Source organism: Myotis yumanensis, unplaced genomic scaffold (genome assembly GCF_028538775.1).
Source record: "Myotis yumanensis isolate MYYU_CA2020_CCGP unplaced genomic scaffold, mMyoYum1.0.hap1 SCAF_6, whole genome shotgun sequence".
NCBI lineage: Eukaryota > Metazoa > Chordata > Mammalia > Chiroptera > Vespertilionidae > Myotis > Myotis yumanensis.
Genome location: NW_027223757.1, coordinates 66,019,889 through 66,036,258, shown reverse-complemented (window position 1 = coordinate 66,036,258; position 16,370 = coordinate 66,019,889). Strand labels below are relative to the sequence as shown.

At 36.4% G+C, this 16,370-nt stretch overlaps 1 protein-coding gene across 1 annotated transcript in view; it reads right to left on the bottom strand.

The window, feature by feature from the left end:
* Positions 1-16,370, bottom strand: part of LMBRD1 (LMBR1 domain containing 1) — a 76,044-nt gene that overhangs the window by 37,619 nt on the left and 22,055 nt on the right. The window contains exons 4-7 of the mRNA XM_070418311.1: positions 10,660-10,757; positions 7,978-8,045; positions 2,694-2,782; positions 134-207 (exon numbers count right to left, since the gene is read on the bottom strand). Of these exons, the coding sequence (XP_070274412.1) occupies positions 134-207; positions 2,694-2,782; positions 7,978-8,045; positions 10,660-10,757 (329 nt within the window). The remainder of the gene's footprint in view (positions 1-133; positions 208-2,693; positions 2,783-7,977; positions 8,046-10,659; positions 10,758-16,370) is intronic.

The following is a 16,370-nucleotide window of genomic DNA, read 5'->3' as shown; positions in this document are numbered from 1 at the left end:
TAAGAATAAACTCTGTTTGCTTACTCACAACTGTAAACCTACTTTTGCTCCACCCTTTATATGACTAAGGTAAAAACAATTGCTTCATAAAGTGATTCTCTGATTTTAACTCAATTATCACCATAATACTTACTGTGTAAGTTATAGCTGCCAACATTCCAATCAAGGTCAGAGAACTAATGGAAAATGACAAGGCAGCTAAACCATCTGCAAAGGAAAAAAACACTGTTAAAAAAGTAGAGATATATTATTTAAATGTTTATATTCAGCAAACCAATATAAAAATATAAAAAGTGAAATAATAATATATATTCCCTCATCCTCGAAGTACTAAACTCCAAGTGAAGAAAAGTGTTTTTAAAGGTCTCTTCACAAATTGATTTGTAAAAGATCTTTCAGACTAAGATTTCCTTTCCTTCACTGCTTAAAATTAAAGAGGAAGAGCACTAATTTTGGAGCCTAACACAAAATCAGCAAAATATTAGATACTCAAAAGGTAGCAAAAAATTTTCTGGCCTTTCTCCATAGCAGACCTACACAGGAAAGCCACTGACCTTGACTCATCCCTCTCCCCTCAATCTTGATATTCCTAATTACTTTATTCTTAATCTTCCAATAATTTTTTAATATATATCCTAAAATTTTAAAGAGTTTATTTCACTTTTTAACTTTAAAAGAGCTAACTTGCCCATCTGGAAAGGGGGGAAAAAGCAAACAAACAGAAAAAAGAAAAACATAATACCAAAATAGAAAAACTATGTTAACAAGTTAGATTTTGGAAATTATTTAAACAAAAACCTCAAATGAGTGATGATATACCAGATTATGCAACGAAATACTATGCAAATCTGAATATTCTTAAATGGGAGCAATGCTAATTTTTAAAATATTGATCTAATTTAAAGGCAGGCCCTGTGGAACTAAATATAATTGTGATTAATTTAATGAATCAATATTAACCTTTTCATAAATAAAATTAGAATAATATCTTCTTAAAACCTGCATCTAAGTTTTTATATAACACTTGAAGAGAGCACATTAACAAATTCATAAACCATGCAAGGCAAATTTTTAATCCTTAATTTTTTAAACTATAAATATTTTACCATTTTATCAAATCAAAGACACTGATGCTGTTGTTTTCTTGACCTTACTAGGAGTATCAACAGGGTGTTCATACAACTAGGAAAGGTCTGGCATTTGGTGGATAGCAATTTTAAGATACCATCATATAAAATACATCCCCAAATCAAAAATATAAAAGTGTGAAAAAATATGCATCTTAGAATTGGTAAAATGGACTATTATGCTAACATATTCAGCAAATCAAAAAAGTTAATATTACTAATAGTGGTAAGCAAAATGTACTCTAGGTATGGTGTTAAGATTTGAGATTTTAAAAAATAATGTTAAGACTAAAGAGAATGAGATTACAGAAATTATCATTATGCTACCCATATAATCAGTGATTCAAGTTATACTAATACTCAAAAACTAGCATAACTTATAGAAAAATATTTAAGGCATACGAGTAGTTATTTAAGAAGGCAGAAAAGTAGTTATTCAAGAGACCTGAAAGAGTTAATTCCAAAAAAGGAAGCAATTTATTTCTCAGCAATAGGATCAGCTGCATAAATACTGACAATTCAGTATTAGTAGATGCTAGACCTGCTATTCTTATTCTTGCTGGTATCAGCAAGATATTAATGGACCACAATTTAGAAGATGAAATCTTAAGTGGAAAGCAAGAAAATTAAGAAGTTGTACAGCAAAGATTCCAGGACTTAATTTAATCATTGTTTAATACTGTATCTGGCTAAAGAGAAAGAACTACTGATTAAAGGATGTACAGTACCTATTAAAAGAACACAAAAGCAGCCCTGGCTGGGTGGCTCAGTTGGTTGGAGCGTCATCCTGTACACCAAAAAGGTTGCGGGCTTGATTGCTAGTCAGGGCACATACCTGGGTTGAAAGTTCAGTCCCCGGCCAGAGTGAGTATGACAGGCAACCAATCGATGTTTCTCTCGTTCTCTCCCTTCCTCTCTCTCTCGAATTGATAAACATATCCTCACATGAGGATAAAAAAAATTGAAAATAAAATAGTAATGAAAATACTCAGCATGTTACAAAATAAATTTCTAGCTTTCTTAACATAACCTCCTGAACCTATTTTGTTTTCCTCTAAAAACCTAGATCATGTTGACTAAAGTAAAGCAAGCTTCTAGAAAAACAATTCTAAAACATTTTGATGAGGTAAATTGGTAATATTATTTTACTCACAGGAAATTCCTTCACTTTATATTCTGCAATTTATAAAAGACTACTTAATCATGATCTTTCATTAGTTAAATTAAAAAAACCAATATTTAGCAAATTTCTTTAACATATTTTTCTATATACCCAAAGTGAATTACAGGTCACATAGAAATTATAATACCTTCACTGCTAAAATACTTTGAAGATCATATTTTCTCGTCAACGAAGTAATTTTATGAAGTCAAGAGACTAGATACATAATAGTTACGTGATTAAAATAAGACTTAACAACACAAACCTCCTAATTTATCTAGCATACATCTACTGCAAGTTTAAAATTCTTAATAATGCAAAAACTGGCTTTTCAAAAAAGTCCCAACAGTCATGAAATATGAAATATTATGATTGTGTGTTTTTTTAAGAAAAAGAATACTTACGACTGCTTCCAAGTTCTTCAAACAAGAACTTCACTTTTTCCCACTCTGTAGAATTTTTGTTATTGGGAACATTCAATGGAACAAAAGCACTACAAAGGAGAAAAGAGTTGTTTAATGGTGTTAAATTTAAAAGATTAAATAAAAAGAAATAGTCTGAAACTCAATTTTTAGTAATTTTTTCAAAGAGATCAACTTTCACCAAAAAAAGAATTAGCAAATCAAATCTGCACCATGTACAGAGGGTGTGAGAAGTTTCTTACCTATGTGTTTACTATATCACAAATTTGTTTTAATAGTTTTATCACTGCATTCAGGGTAGTTTCCTTTGTAATTCTATTTACTTTATTTTCTTCATTCAAAAATATTTGGAGGAGCCATAAACTAAAGATGTTCAAAAAGGTCCATAGCATAAAAAAGGTTAAGAATCTCTGTGTTAAATCAGGAAAATAGAATATAAATGTATGCGATGATTTCAATATATTTATATGCACAGAAAACAACAGAAAGGAAATATACCAGGATAAACAGTAAATATCTCCTTGTGGGATTAGGGATGATGTCTTTTAAGATAGTAGTATGATTTGTTATTGGAACAAAAAGTTAATGTGTAGGGGAAATGAACAAAGTAGCAAATAATAAAGCAAATATTAACTAGAACAATGCTCATAATTCTATATTTTCTTGCAAAGCAACAGTCAAGAATTTTATGGGCCTAAGAAAGGAAGAGACTCAAAGTAGAAACCATTTTGCATCTTTTTTTTATCCTCACCTGAGGATATGTTTAATTGATTTTAGAGAGAGAGGAAGGGAGAGGGGGAGAGAGAGAAACATCAGTGCACAGAAAGACTCCAACCAACTGAGCTACACAGGCCAGGGCTGATCTTTACTTTCTTCTTAGTATTTTCTTTATCTTACAAGATTCTACCAATATACATAATGAAAGTAAATAAAACAGATATCTATAATAACAAAAGCATAATATGCTAATTAGACCAGACGTCCTCCGGACAAAGCCGGGGCTACGAGGGAAGCCCAGGTCCTGGGTGCCGTAGGGAAGCTGGTGCTGGCAGCCAGGGGAAGGAAGGCCTACTCTTGCACGAATTTCATGCATCAGTCCTCTAGTGTTTTCATAATAGCATCCCAAAAAAATTCTGAGCACCAAGGCTCATGTGAGCTTCCCGGGTTGGCAATACTATGTCTTGTCATAGGTCGATGCCAGAAAGGTAGAATGTCCTGAGGACAACAAAAGCGTCACATTTGGAAGCCTCTCAGACTCTGTCCCATGTATTTCTCCTTTTAATTGATTTTAGCCTGTATTCTTTACCTGTAATAAATAGTAACCATAAATATAATTGCCTTCAGTGAGCTATATGAGTCCTGCTAGAGAATTATCTAACCTGAGGGTGGTTTTATGAATCGCTCAAAATTGTAGTTGTTTAAGTATAAAAAGTGAGAGATGTGTTCCCTCAGACTTTTTAGTTTGGCTAACTCCAGGTATATTCCCAATTCCTTTTCCTCTCAGACCTATCAGAAAATCCTGCTGGCTCTCTCTCCAAATAATAGGCAGAAATAAATCACTACTGCTACCATCATGTCTTGTCTAGATTATTGCAATAACCTGCTAACAGATCTCATGCTTTTACCCTTAACCCCATAAAGTCAAATCTCAGAATACTATCCAGAGATCCTTTTAAATGTTACTCAATGACAAAAACACCTCCAAAAGTTTCCCAACTCCCTCAGAACAAATGCCCAAGTCTTGACAATGGCCTACGATGCCCAACTAAATTTGGAAGCTCTAGTTACCTCTGACCCTATCTTCAGCTACTCCCGCCTCCATTCACTCCATTCCAGCCACACTAGTTTGCTCACTTTGTTTTGAACATGGCAGACGCATTTCTGCCTGAGAGCTTGTCACTTACTCTGCTCTCTGACTGCAATGTTCTCTCCTCCTCCCATATTAATTCATGGCTCCCTCTCTTCCTTCAAATGTCTTCTCAAATACTACACTCTCACTAAAATTTCACACACACAACACAACCTACTTTTTATTTTCTTTCTCTCCTCCCCTTGCCCCCTCCTAAATGTATGCTCCACGAAGGAGGAGTTGTCTTTTCTGTTAACTGCTGTTTCCCCAGCACCTTGTACTGTCTGAAACATAAAAGGCACCCAATAAATATTTGGAAAACAAGTGAACGGAACTGTCACTTTTTGTTATTAATGTTTTTGCAAGGAGCCATTTTCTTCACTTTTAATATACTGCTTCTAAATAAATAAATATAATCTAGAGAATCAGTTAAAACTTATTAATTAGAACTGTTAAAACTGTAAACTCTGTGAGGACTAAAGGTGACTTTCCATAAAAAAGACCAGTAAATTTTAGAATAAACTTTAGAATAAAATTCCTTTTGTTTTAGACAGATATTCTGGTCTCTGGAAAGATTTGTGGTTTTATTGATGGTTGTCAGTCAGGCTGTAAATCAGGAGGTGGCAAACCACTGACTGCCTGTTTGCAAAAACAGTTTTATTGGCACTCAGTCACGTCCTTATGTTTATGTATTGTCCACAACTACTTTAAAGCTTAAAGAGGAGAAGTTGAGTAGCGTGGGGGTGTTGTCCAGAGTACGCCAGATGTCCAAGGCCAATTTGCCACACACATGTGCAAAAGCAAGGACACAGCAGTTTCCTGTATGCACTGCGCGGTGTACCTTTCTATAACCCAAATATTGATATCGCTATTTGGCAAGAAGCCTCTTTTGCTTGAGCTTGTATATAAGTTGCCACTGACCAGCCAGTTTTTGGCTGCTTTCTTCGTAATAAAGCATGTCCCATTTGCCTGGTGTTACCTGCGTGTTTTTCCAATTCCCTGCACCCAGAAGGGTCAAGTCCCTGCCTGAGGAGCTTGCCCCCAACAAGTAGCCATGGAGATAAGATGGACTTCTAATCTAAAATACTATCTACCCTTTAAGAAAAGTTTGCTAATATCTGTTCTAGATAATTTCAGTTTACAGATAAGGGACCTCCACATTAACAAAGCAAATTCACAAAACTAGATTTAGCTTTCTTTAAAAAGACAAAACGACTTTTAAAAATATAAAAAAATAAATAAATAAAAATACTTAATAGCTAAAATAAGCAGCAAAACCACTAAAAATGTCCTTTCAACATGTACTATTTTTCAAGACACATTAAGGCAGGCAAAGGGAACTGGGAATATGCCTATAGGACATCTGCATTCTAAGAACTCCTAGAACTATAAAAAATTAGTGACAAGTTTTATTCCCATCACAAGTTGTAGTCAATACATGAAATTTCATTTATTGAAATTTCTGAGACCAAATTTTATATAGAAACTTTAAAAAATTTATTAGTACCTCATATTATTTCCTAGCATAAAAAAAAAGGTCCAAGACTTATTTTAACAAGAATAAATGCCTTCCATTAAAAAGGACGAATGTTTTCCAAAGAGGAAATTTTAAATGTGTAAAACTTTATTAATATTAATATAAAATTAAGGAAGAAGTCATTGCCAAAGATTAATTCAACAACTTAAAGACTGATTATGTCGAATCCGCCCTGGCCAGCATTCTCAGTAGTTAGAGCATCAGCTTGCACACCAGAAGGTGGTGGGTTTGATTCCCAGTCAAGGGCACATATATGGGGTGTAGGTCTAATCCCCACCCCCGGGTCAGGGCACCTATGGGAGGCAACCAATTGATGTGTCTCTGTCACACCAATGTTTCTCTCTCCCCCTCCTCTCTCTCTCTCTCCCCCTCCCTTTCACTCTCTTTAAAATCAATGGCAAAATTATCCTCACTCCTTGGGTGAAGTTTAAAAAAATATCTAGAAAGATGCACAGACAAGAATTTTCATCAAAGTGTTGTTTAGAAGAACGGGAAACCTGCAAATATCATAAATGTCCAAGTAGTTACCACTAGAAGATCAGATAAACTATTATATCTTAAGGAAATGCAATAAGGACAAAATTAATGGATCTACATTATTATTCTGAAGAGGTGTCTACAATATTTCAGCAAGTAGATTATCAAGAATTAGATAAAATATCATCACAATTGTGTAAAATTACAACATAGAGGGAGTATATGTGAGGGAGGAGAGCTCTGCATGTATTTGAGCACATACAAAATGTCTAGATAAAACAACATTATAAAACAGGTTAAATGTGGTTACTGCTTGGTGGTGATATGAAAGGTGTTCGTTATTTTTACATTTTGTTTTTTCTTTTGTTATTATTAAAACTAGAGGCCCGGTACACAAAATTCGTGCATTTGGGGCGGGGGGGTGGGGGGGGAGCGTCCCTCAGCCTGGCCTGTGCCCTCTCGCAATCCAGGAACCCTCAGAGGATGTCCGACTGATGGTTTAGGCCCGCTCCTAGGGAGCGGGCCTAAACCGTCAGTCGGACATCCTCAGTGCTGTCGCAGAGGCGGGAGAGGCTCCCACCACGACCACTGTGCTCTCCAGCCGTGAGCCTGGCTTCTGGCTGAGCAGCACACCCCTGTGGGAGCTTACTGACCACCAACAAGCAGCTCCTGCATTGAGCCTCTGCCCCCTGGTGGTCAGTGTGTGTCATAGCGACCGGTTGTACTGCCATTCAGTCGATTCGCTTATTAGCCTTTTATTATATAGGACTAGAGGCCCGGTGCATGAAATTATTGCATGGGAGGGGGGGTGTGTCCCTCAACCCAGCCTGCACCCTCTCCAATCTGGGACATCCCTCTCACAATTCAGGATTGCTGCCTCCCAACCGCTCGCCTGCCTGCCTGCCTGATTGCCCCTAACCGCTTCTGCCTGCCAGCTTGATCAGCCCCTAACCACTCCCCTGCCAGCCTCATCGACACCTAACTGCTCCCCTGCCAGCCTGGTTGCCCCCAACTGCCCTCCCCTGCAGGCCTCGTTGCCCCTAACTGTCCACACCTGCAGGCCTGATTGCCCCCAGCTGCCCTCCCCTGCAGGCCTAGTTGCCCCTAACTGCCCTCCCCTGCCAGCCCGGTCACCCCTACCTGCCCTCTCCTGCTAGCCTGGTTGTCCCCAACTGCCCTCCCCTGCAGGCCTGGCCTCCCCCCAACTGACCACCCCTGCAGGCCTGATGGCCCACAACTGCCCTCCCTGCTGGCCATCTTGTGGTGACCATCTTGTGTCCACATGGGGGCGGCCATCTTTGACTACATCTTGTGTGTTGGAGTGGTGGTCAATTTGCATATGACCTCTTTATTAGATAGGATGATGCTATTTTCATTCTCAAGGGAAAATAATTAACACTTACCCAATTAAAAGAAGAAGTGCACAAATCACAGCAAATCCCAATGTATACTTAAGTGCTGTTTTAATTTGCTAGATGTCAAGGGAGGAAAAGTATACCATTTAGTAAAGTCTTTAAAATATAATAGTCTTACTACAATATAACATTTATATCAAATGTGCATTTATATTCAACTGTGTAAACTTTTCCTTGTTAAAGTCTTAAAACTTAAGGAAAACCAATTTATATAACACATTTTAAGCATCTTTGCAAACTACATTAGCTTGTAAAATCTTTTAAAAGCATGTCCTAGCTGGTGTGGCTCAGTGGTTGAGCACTGACCTATGAATTAGGAGGTCACTGTTTGATTTCCAGTCAGGGCACATGCTTGGGTTGCAAGCTCAACCTCCAGTAGGGGGCATGTAGGAGGGAGCAGATCAATGATTCTCTCTCACCATTGATGTTTCTATGTCTCTCTCTCTCTCTCTCTTTAACTTCCTCACTGAAATCAGTAAAAAAATATTAAATAAATAAATAAAAGCTTGTGAAAAGCATAATTAATTCTCCAATGGGCATCTTTAGTAAAATTATTAGAATATTTAATAAAATATTCTCCTAAACAGGGAGCAATAAGAATCTACAATGCCCCTACCCCAATTCACCAAAATGAATTGACTAGTAATTATAATAAATATTTAACATATATGCATGTATATATACATGTATGTATATATTATATATAAAGCATGTAATATTAGTATAAAATATAAAAACATATATAAACATAAAACATATATCATACCAGAACTGTTCTAAACACTTAAACTCATTTCATTCTCACAACAACCCTGAGATAGATATTCTCATATCTACTTTAGAGATAAAGAAGCTGAGGCCCAGAAAGGTTAATTTGCCATAAGTCATATAGGTGGTAAGTGATTAAACAAGAACCTGAAACCAGGAACTCAGGTCTTTAAAGTCTGTTTTACTTGGTGCCCACGATATCATCCAAATATAAAGAAAAACACAAACCTGAATCTAATTCTAAATATGGAAGAAAAGTTCATCTTAAAGAAAAAGTTAAATCAGTGAGAAAAAACTATTAGTCTCTCAGCCTACTGAAGTCTCTAAAAATGACCTTTTAAAAGTTAAATTCATGCTTCATATGATAAATTCTTATTCTCAAAGGAGTTAAGATAGTCTTGAGGGGAAAAAATATATAAAGGAAGATCTTAAGATCAAGCAAAGGGCTGGAGAAGATGCACTTTAGAAAAGTGAATCGAGAAAGCTTATATCTCATTAATTTTTAACAATAAATTTGTATCCAGCCACTTTTCTTTACATACATTGGGTTTTCAAATACAGAGTTACATAGTATCTGCAAATAATAATTTTGACTTTCTTTATAAATATTTAAACATCTTGTTTACTTCTAACAAATTACATTGCTTACCACTCTGGGAATCTTATAAAATATTGTTGATGTACTTACTTCCTGATCTTAATACAAATGCTTTAAGGTTTTAATAACTATGATTAAGCATAATGCTGGCTTTGGAGTCAATAATATATTTGTTTTTGTACTTAAATACAAAACATAAACACAGTATAAAACAAATTCCTGTAACTCAATAAAAAGACAAAAGACATTTATTCTTTTTATGATACTTTTTCCCCCTTAAATCAGAAATAAAATGTTCATTTTTGGCAAATACCTTTCTACATACAATTTCTTCTTTGACCTATTAAATAACTACATATTAATAGATGTGATTTAAAATCACCCATACAAACTAGAGATGAGTCCAACTCAGTTATACTTTATTAATGTATTTTTAAGATACCCTTGCATTCAATTTGCTAATATTTAGTTAAGATGTTTATACCAATACTTAAGTGATACTGGTTTGCAGTTTTGGACGTGCATATGTGGCATATTTACCAGTGTTATCCTGGATTAGTTAGAACAGTCTGCAAGTGTTCCTTTGTGCCCTGGAACAGGGGTAAGCAAACTACATCTTATGGGCCACATGTAGCCTACCTCCTATTTTACTAGATTACATCATGCTCATTAAGTACCATCTCTGGCTGCTTTCACACTACAACAGCAGAGTTGAGTAGTTCAGACAGAATCTATATGGCCCTCAAAGCCTGAAATACTACTACTTGGCCTTTTACAGAAAATTATGTTGATCTCTGCTCTAGAATAGTCAGAAGTCACATGCAGCTATCAAGCACTTGAAATATGGCTCATTCAAACTGGAATTTTTTTCTAAGTGTAAAATGTACTCTAAATTTAAAATAGTGTGAAAAAAAGGGGGAGAATGGGGGTGTAGGGGGAAGAGAAGAGATAGAGGGGTAAAAGGTGACAGGAAAAATTAAATTAAATTAAAAATTTGAAGAAAAAAATAAAATAGTGTGAAAAATGTAATATCTCATTAATATGTTTTGACTCTATCTGAAATGATAATACTTAGAATATATGACATTAAATATAGTGTATCATTAAAATAATCGCAACTGTTTCTTTGTACTTAATTTAATGTGGTTAGCTACTAGAAAATTTTAAACTTCACATGTGGCTCACAGTATATTTCTATTAGACAACAATGCTGTAGAATAAATTCAGTCATGTCATTTTTTGAAAAAGGAAGAAATAATCATTCAGCCCCCCTACAATGAGACCACTAAAATAATGATACTTACTGTGCATTTACTAGTATCATCATCATCCTTTTCCTCATAGTAGAAGTAAACAAAAGGGATCCAGAGGAACACACAGAATAATATAACAGAATATAAGGCTGTGAAAAGAAATATAAACTGAGTTCTACTAAAATGTATGAACTTAAAAAAAAAATATATATATATATATATACATATATATATATATTTTATAGCATAACTCTATGTATATATGTAATATCCAAATCAGCCTTTTCTGATCCCTGTCCCAAGAAATTAATAACACTATTACATAACAAAACATAATTTAAGTAAACTATGGAGCAATTTTTAACAATAAAAATCACAGTAATTCTGCCAACAACACTTGTGGCAGCTAACATCTGACTCTTATCAAGTCCTCAACAACTCAGTGCTAAGAACTTCTTGTGAACCATCTATCTAATTTAAATGAACTTCAACTTTTATATTCCTTCCAACTTAAAATCAAGTACAGTTGCCACAACTGTTACAGTTGCCAGTCACTGAAGTTAAAGAAACAGCTATAATCATATGCCATTTTGATAAATAATTTCCCAAATCTAAATTTAAAATGTGCATTGCTATAAAACTGATCTTATACAAATCAAGATATAGAAAAGTTAAGAAGTACAACAGAACAGTAAAATTAGATTCAAAGTTAACTAATATTACTATTTATCTGTTTTAAAGTAATGTTAGATTTGAAATACTTTCAACCAGTAGGAAATCAAATTATTTATTTTAATTCATATGGAACTTAAAATTTGAACAGCCAAACATAGAATATACTTAATAATAAAAACCACACAAACAACTTTTTGAGACTTATCAAGCCTACCTAAGAAATTTTCTTTTCAAATCTTATGTAGATTTAAATTTATCAGCATATACATAAGTTCATGGAAAATAATAATATAATTATATAAAGCAAATACAGGATAATAATCATTAGATTCCTTTGTAAAAGAAAGCATTTGTTAGAAATATATACAAAAATCTCAATTACTTATTCTGAAGGAATATGAGTTATAGAATTTTGAAACATGATCTTAATACTTTCTAGCACTACCTCATTTATCTGGAGGCCACTTTTGAAACAGCCCCACTAAATGCAACATAACTAAAATACTCAGAGCAAACAGAGCCCTAAATAACCAACAGAAAGGTCAGAATTTATACTAAGCAATCAGAAAATGACTGCCAGCATAATGAATTTTGGCACTACAAATATTTAGTGAAATTTATGCAGTCTTTAATGTTACGAAAAACCAATAAAGATAGTAAATCATTAATAAGGGCAATGAATACTGGTATTTCTACTACAGATCAGGGAGTAGTTAGTATTAACATTTCTATTATATATCTAAAAGCCAATAGAAATAAACATGTATTCAAAAGCATAAACAAAATAAGTATTCTAAAAGCTTTAAAAAATTAATCATAAAAGAAACAGGACTATAAGTCACCCAAAATACCATATCGCTATTATGATTAAAATAATAAATTTATATAGAATTGGAAAAACCCTGAATTAGCAGAGCAGAGTTTGTGAGCTGATTGCCACATGCCAAAAGCTTTGATAAAAAGATGCATTAAGGGGGAGGAACCAAGATGGCAGCATAGGTAAACACCTGAACTTGCTGCCACGTACAACCACATCAAAACTACAACTAAAAGACAAAACGGCTATCATCCAGAACTACGGGAAAGCTGGCTGAGTGAAAGTTCTACAACTAGAAGGAAAGCGCATTGAGACTGGGGAAGCAGCCAAAATGCGGAGACAAAGAAACATGTCACGAATGAAAGAAAATGGAGGAAAGCAAACTACTGGATATAGAGTTCAAAACCACAGTTACAAGGTTACTCAAGAATCTTCTAGAAACCTCTGAGGGATTTAGTGAGACCTCTGAGGAACTTAGTGAGACCTTCAAGGATCTTAATGAGAATGCCAAAAAAATGGAAAAGGACCAGACAGAAATTAAGCATATATTGTCTGAAATAAAGAATAATATACAGAAATTCAACAGTAGACTAGAGGATCCCAAGAATCAAATCAAAGATTTGAAATACGAGGACGCAAAAAACACCCAACCGGAAGAGCAAAAAGAAAAAAGAATCCAAAAATATGAAGACAGTGTTAGGAGCCTCTGGGACAAGTTCAAGCATACCAACATCCGAATTATGGGGGTGCCAGAAGAAGAGAGAGAGCAAGATATTGAAAACCTATTTGAAGAAATAATGACAGAGAACTTCCCCTACCTGGTGAAAGAAATAGACTTACAAGTCCAGGAAGCGCAGAGAACCCCAAACAAAAGAAATCCAAAGAGGACCACACCAAGATACATCATAATTAAAATGCCAAGGGAAAAAGACAAAGAGAGAACCTTAAAAGCAGCAAGAGAAAAAAAAGTCAGTTACTTACAAGGGAGTACCCATATGACTGTCAGCTGATCTCTCAACAGAAACTATGCAGGCCAGAAGGGAGTGGCAAGAAATATTCAAAGTGATGAATAGCAAGAACCTACAACCAAGATTACTCTACCCAGCAAAGCTATCATTCAGAATTAAAGGTCAGATAAAGAGCTTCACAGACAAGAAAAAGCTAAAGGAGTTCATCACCACCAAACCAGAATTATATGAAATGCTGAAAGGTATTCTTTAAGAAGAGGAAGAAGAAAAAGGTAAAGATAAAAATTATGAACAACAAAGTGACAACAAATACATATCTATCAACAAGTGAATCTAAAAATCAAATGAATAAAAAATCTGACAAACAGAATAAACTGGTGAATATAATAGAATCAGAGGCATAGAAAGGGAGTGGACTGACAATTCTCAGGGGGAAGGGGGTGTGGGGGGTGTGGGAAGAAATTGGACAAAAATCTTACACCTATGGATGAGGACAGTGGTGGGAGTAAGGGCATGGGGTGGGGTGGGAAGTGGGTGGAGGGGAGCTATGGGGGGAAAAAAGAGGAACATCTGTAATAATCTGAACAATAAAGATTTATTTTTTTAAAAAGGTGCATTAAGGTTAGGATTCAAGGTCAGTATGTCACTTTTCTTTAGTATTTGGTGGCCTTGCCATTTAGCCAGCCAGAGTGCCTAATGACTATTTCATAAATATTCCTAGTATTCCTGAACTTGTGGGATAAATGATCTTATAACTGCATAAGTTACTATCATATTCAATAAATATAACAAGGTATAAAATTCCTATCCTATATAATAAAACCCCAATATGCAAATTGACTGAATGGCGGAACAACCAGGGGGCAGATGCTCAATGCAGAAGCTGTCCCCTGGTGGTCAGTGTGCTCCCACAGGGGGAGCACTGCTCAGCCAGAAGCCGGGCTCATGGCTTGCCAGGCTCACGGCTGGTGAGCACAGAGGCAATGACGGGAGCCTTTCCCGCCTCCGCTGCAGGCGGGCGGTAAGGAGCTAGGAGTCCTGGACTGCAAGAGCCCCGACTGCGAGAGGGATGTCTTGACTGCCATCAGTCAAGACATCCCCCGAGGGGTCCCAGACATCGAGAGGGCACAGACCAGGCTGAGGGACCCCCACCGAGTGCACCAATTTCGTGCGCTGGGCTTCTAGTAATATAATAAAATACAAACCACTCATTTTTTCAAATGGACAAAAGACAGATACTTCACCATAGAAAATAAACAAAATGGCCAAAAAGCACATTTTAAAAGGTGCTTATCACTGTTAATCAAACTAAACCCACGAGATACTACAGACAACCAAGAATGGCTAAAATTAAACTGATAATACTAAGTGTTAACAAGAACATAGAATAAGCGTTATTTCCACACTTTGTTGGAGAGAGTGTAAAATGGCACAACATTGCAGGAAACTGTTAAGTAGATTCTTACCAAGTTAAATATACAATTACCATATGACCCAACACTTCTAATCCTCTAGCATTGAAGTGAAGGAACATATGCAAAGTGTTTCTGCCCAGAGAAGCTTGCTTGAGTTGCTGAGTCCAAGACTTTTATTGGGGGATTGTAATACAGGCACATTTGCTGGGTAACAATCTATTATTTTTCCAAGTGGCAAAGCAAGTATTCACCATAAATCATGTTTTACACAATCCAAACAACCTAGTACTGCATGGTTTTTATTCAGCTGTACAAAACCACCTTATCAGTTAGACACATAAGAAAATCCCAAGGGCTAGGTTTTCAGGAATTGGTCAAGGGTCAGCCACACAAGCAGGTCCTCCTGAAGATATGCAAGAGTCCAACAGTATTAGGTAGCTGCATTAACACTTTCACAAGAATATTCACAGCAGTATTTTTCACAGTGGCAAAAGCTGGAAATGATCCAAATGTGCATCAACAGTGTAAGGACAGAAAATGACTTTTCTTTTTCCTTGCTGTAGCCTTCCATAACTTATGAAAAATACCTGGTAATGAAACCCCAAGACTGTTAGCTCCTCTGATTCAAATGGCAGGACAAGATAAGCTACTCTCAAGGTTACATTCTTGCATACCCCTCCCCGCTGCTGTTTTCAGAACTCAGGGATAATTCCCACCAAGGAGTCTCTAGTCCAGTGATGGCGAACCTTTTGAGCTCGGCGTGTCAGCATTTTGAAAAACCCTAACTTAACTCTGGTGCCGAGTCACATATAGAAATTTTTTTATATTTGCAACCATAGTAAAACAAAGACTTATATTTTTGATATTTATTTTATATATTTAAATGCCATTTAACAAAGAAAAGTCAACCAAAAAATGAGTTCGCGTGTCACCTCTGACACGCATGTCATAGTTTCGCCATCACTGCTCTAGTTAGTAGAAAGTTCCCTTCCCTCCTCTCCTTCAAAAAGGCCCCTTTTGAACTCTTCATAACTTTTGTTTTATGTACTTTTGTTCGGAATACTAATAAAACACCTCCCCAAAACATCTGCTTTGAATGTCTCCTGAAAAACATTTCAGTCCAAAATTCTCCCTTCCTTGTCACCTATCAACAGCAGCCATTACTCTTTAAAAAGGGCAGTGCCATTTGTTTCTTGCTCCTGTATTGATTAGTAATGCACCAATCCTTTCCTCTCTTGGAAAGTAAAATAAACTCCCTCTTTCTCTGCATCTACCTCTTCTATCAGCTGTGAATTCTTTCACAGCGCTCTCACCAGCTAAAACCCTAACAAACAGATGAATAGATAAGCAATCTGAGTGTGTATTCATACAAAAGACTATTGTGCAACAATAAAAAAGAAGTTACAAATACATGAAATAAGGAAGAATCTTATAAAACTCTAATATGCAAATATACCAAACGGCGGAACAACCAAACAACCGGTCGCTATGACATGTGCTGACCACCAGGAGGCGCACATGGAACATGGCAGGTATCGGCAACAGGTGGCAAAGCATGAAACGGGGTGGGCATTGGCCACGGGGGGATGGTGGAGCAGGTGAGCGGGGGCACCAGACCAAGGTGGGGTGCCAGTGTCATCGGGGCGAGCCTCTAGCAGTTACTGAAAACTCTTTGCTCCCACGCACCACGATCCTGCCCAGCACTCGCACCTGCTGCAGGCACTGGAGCCACTGCTCGCACCTGCTGCTGGTGCCCAACACTGGCCTCAATCACTCAGCACCATCAGTTGGTTTGAGTGGCAGCTGCTGGCCCTGATCACCCCCCAGGGCTTCTCCACCTCCTGAGGGGTGATCGGGGGAGCAGCTGCTGCTCGCACCTGCTGATGG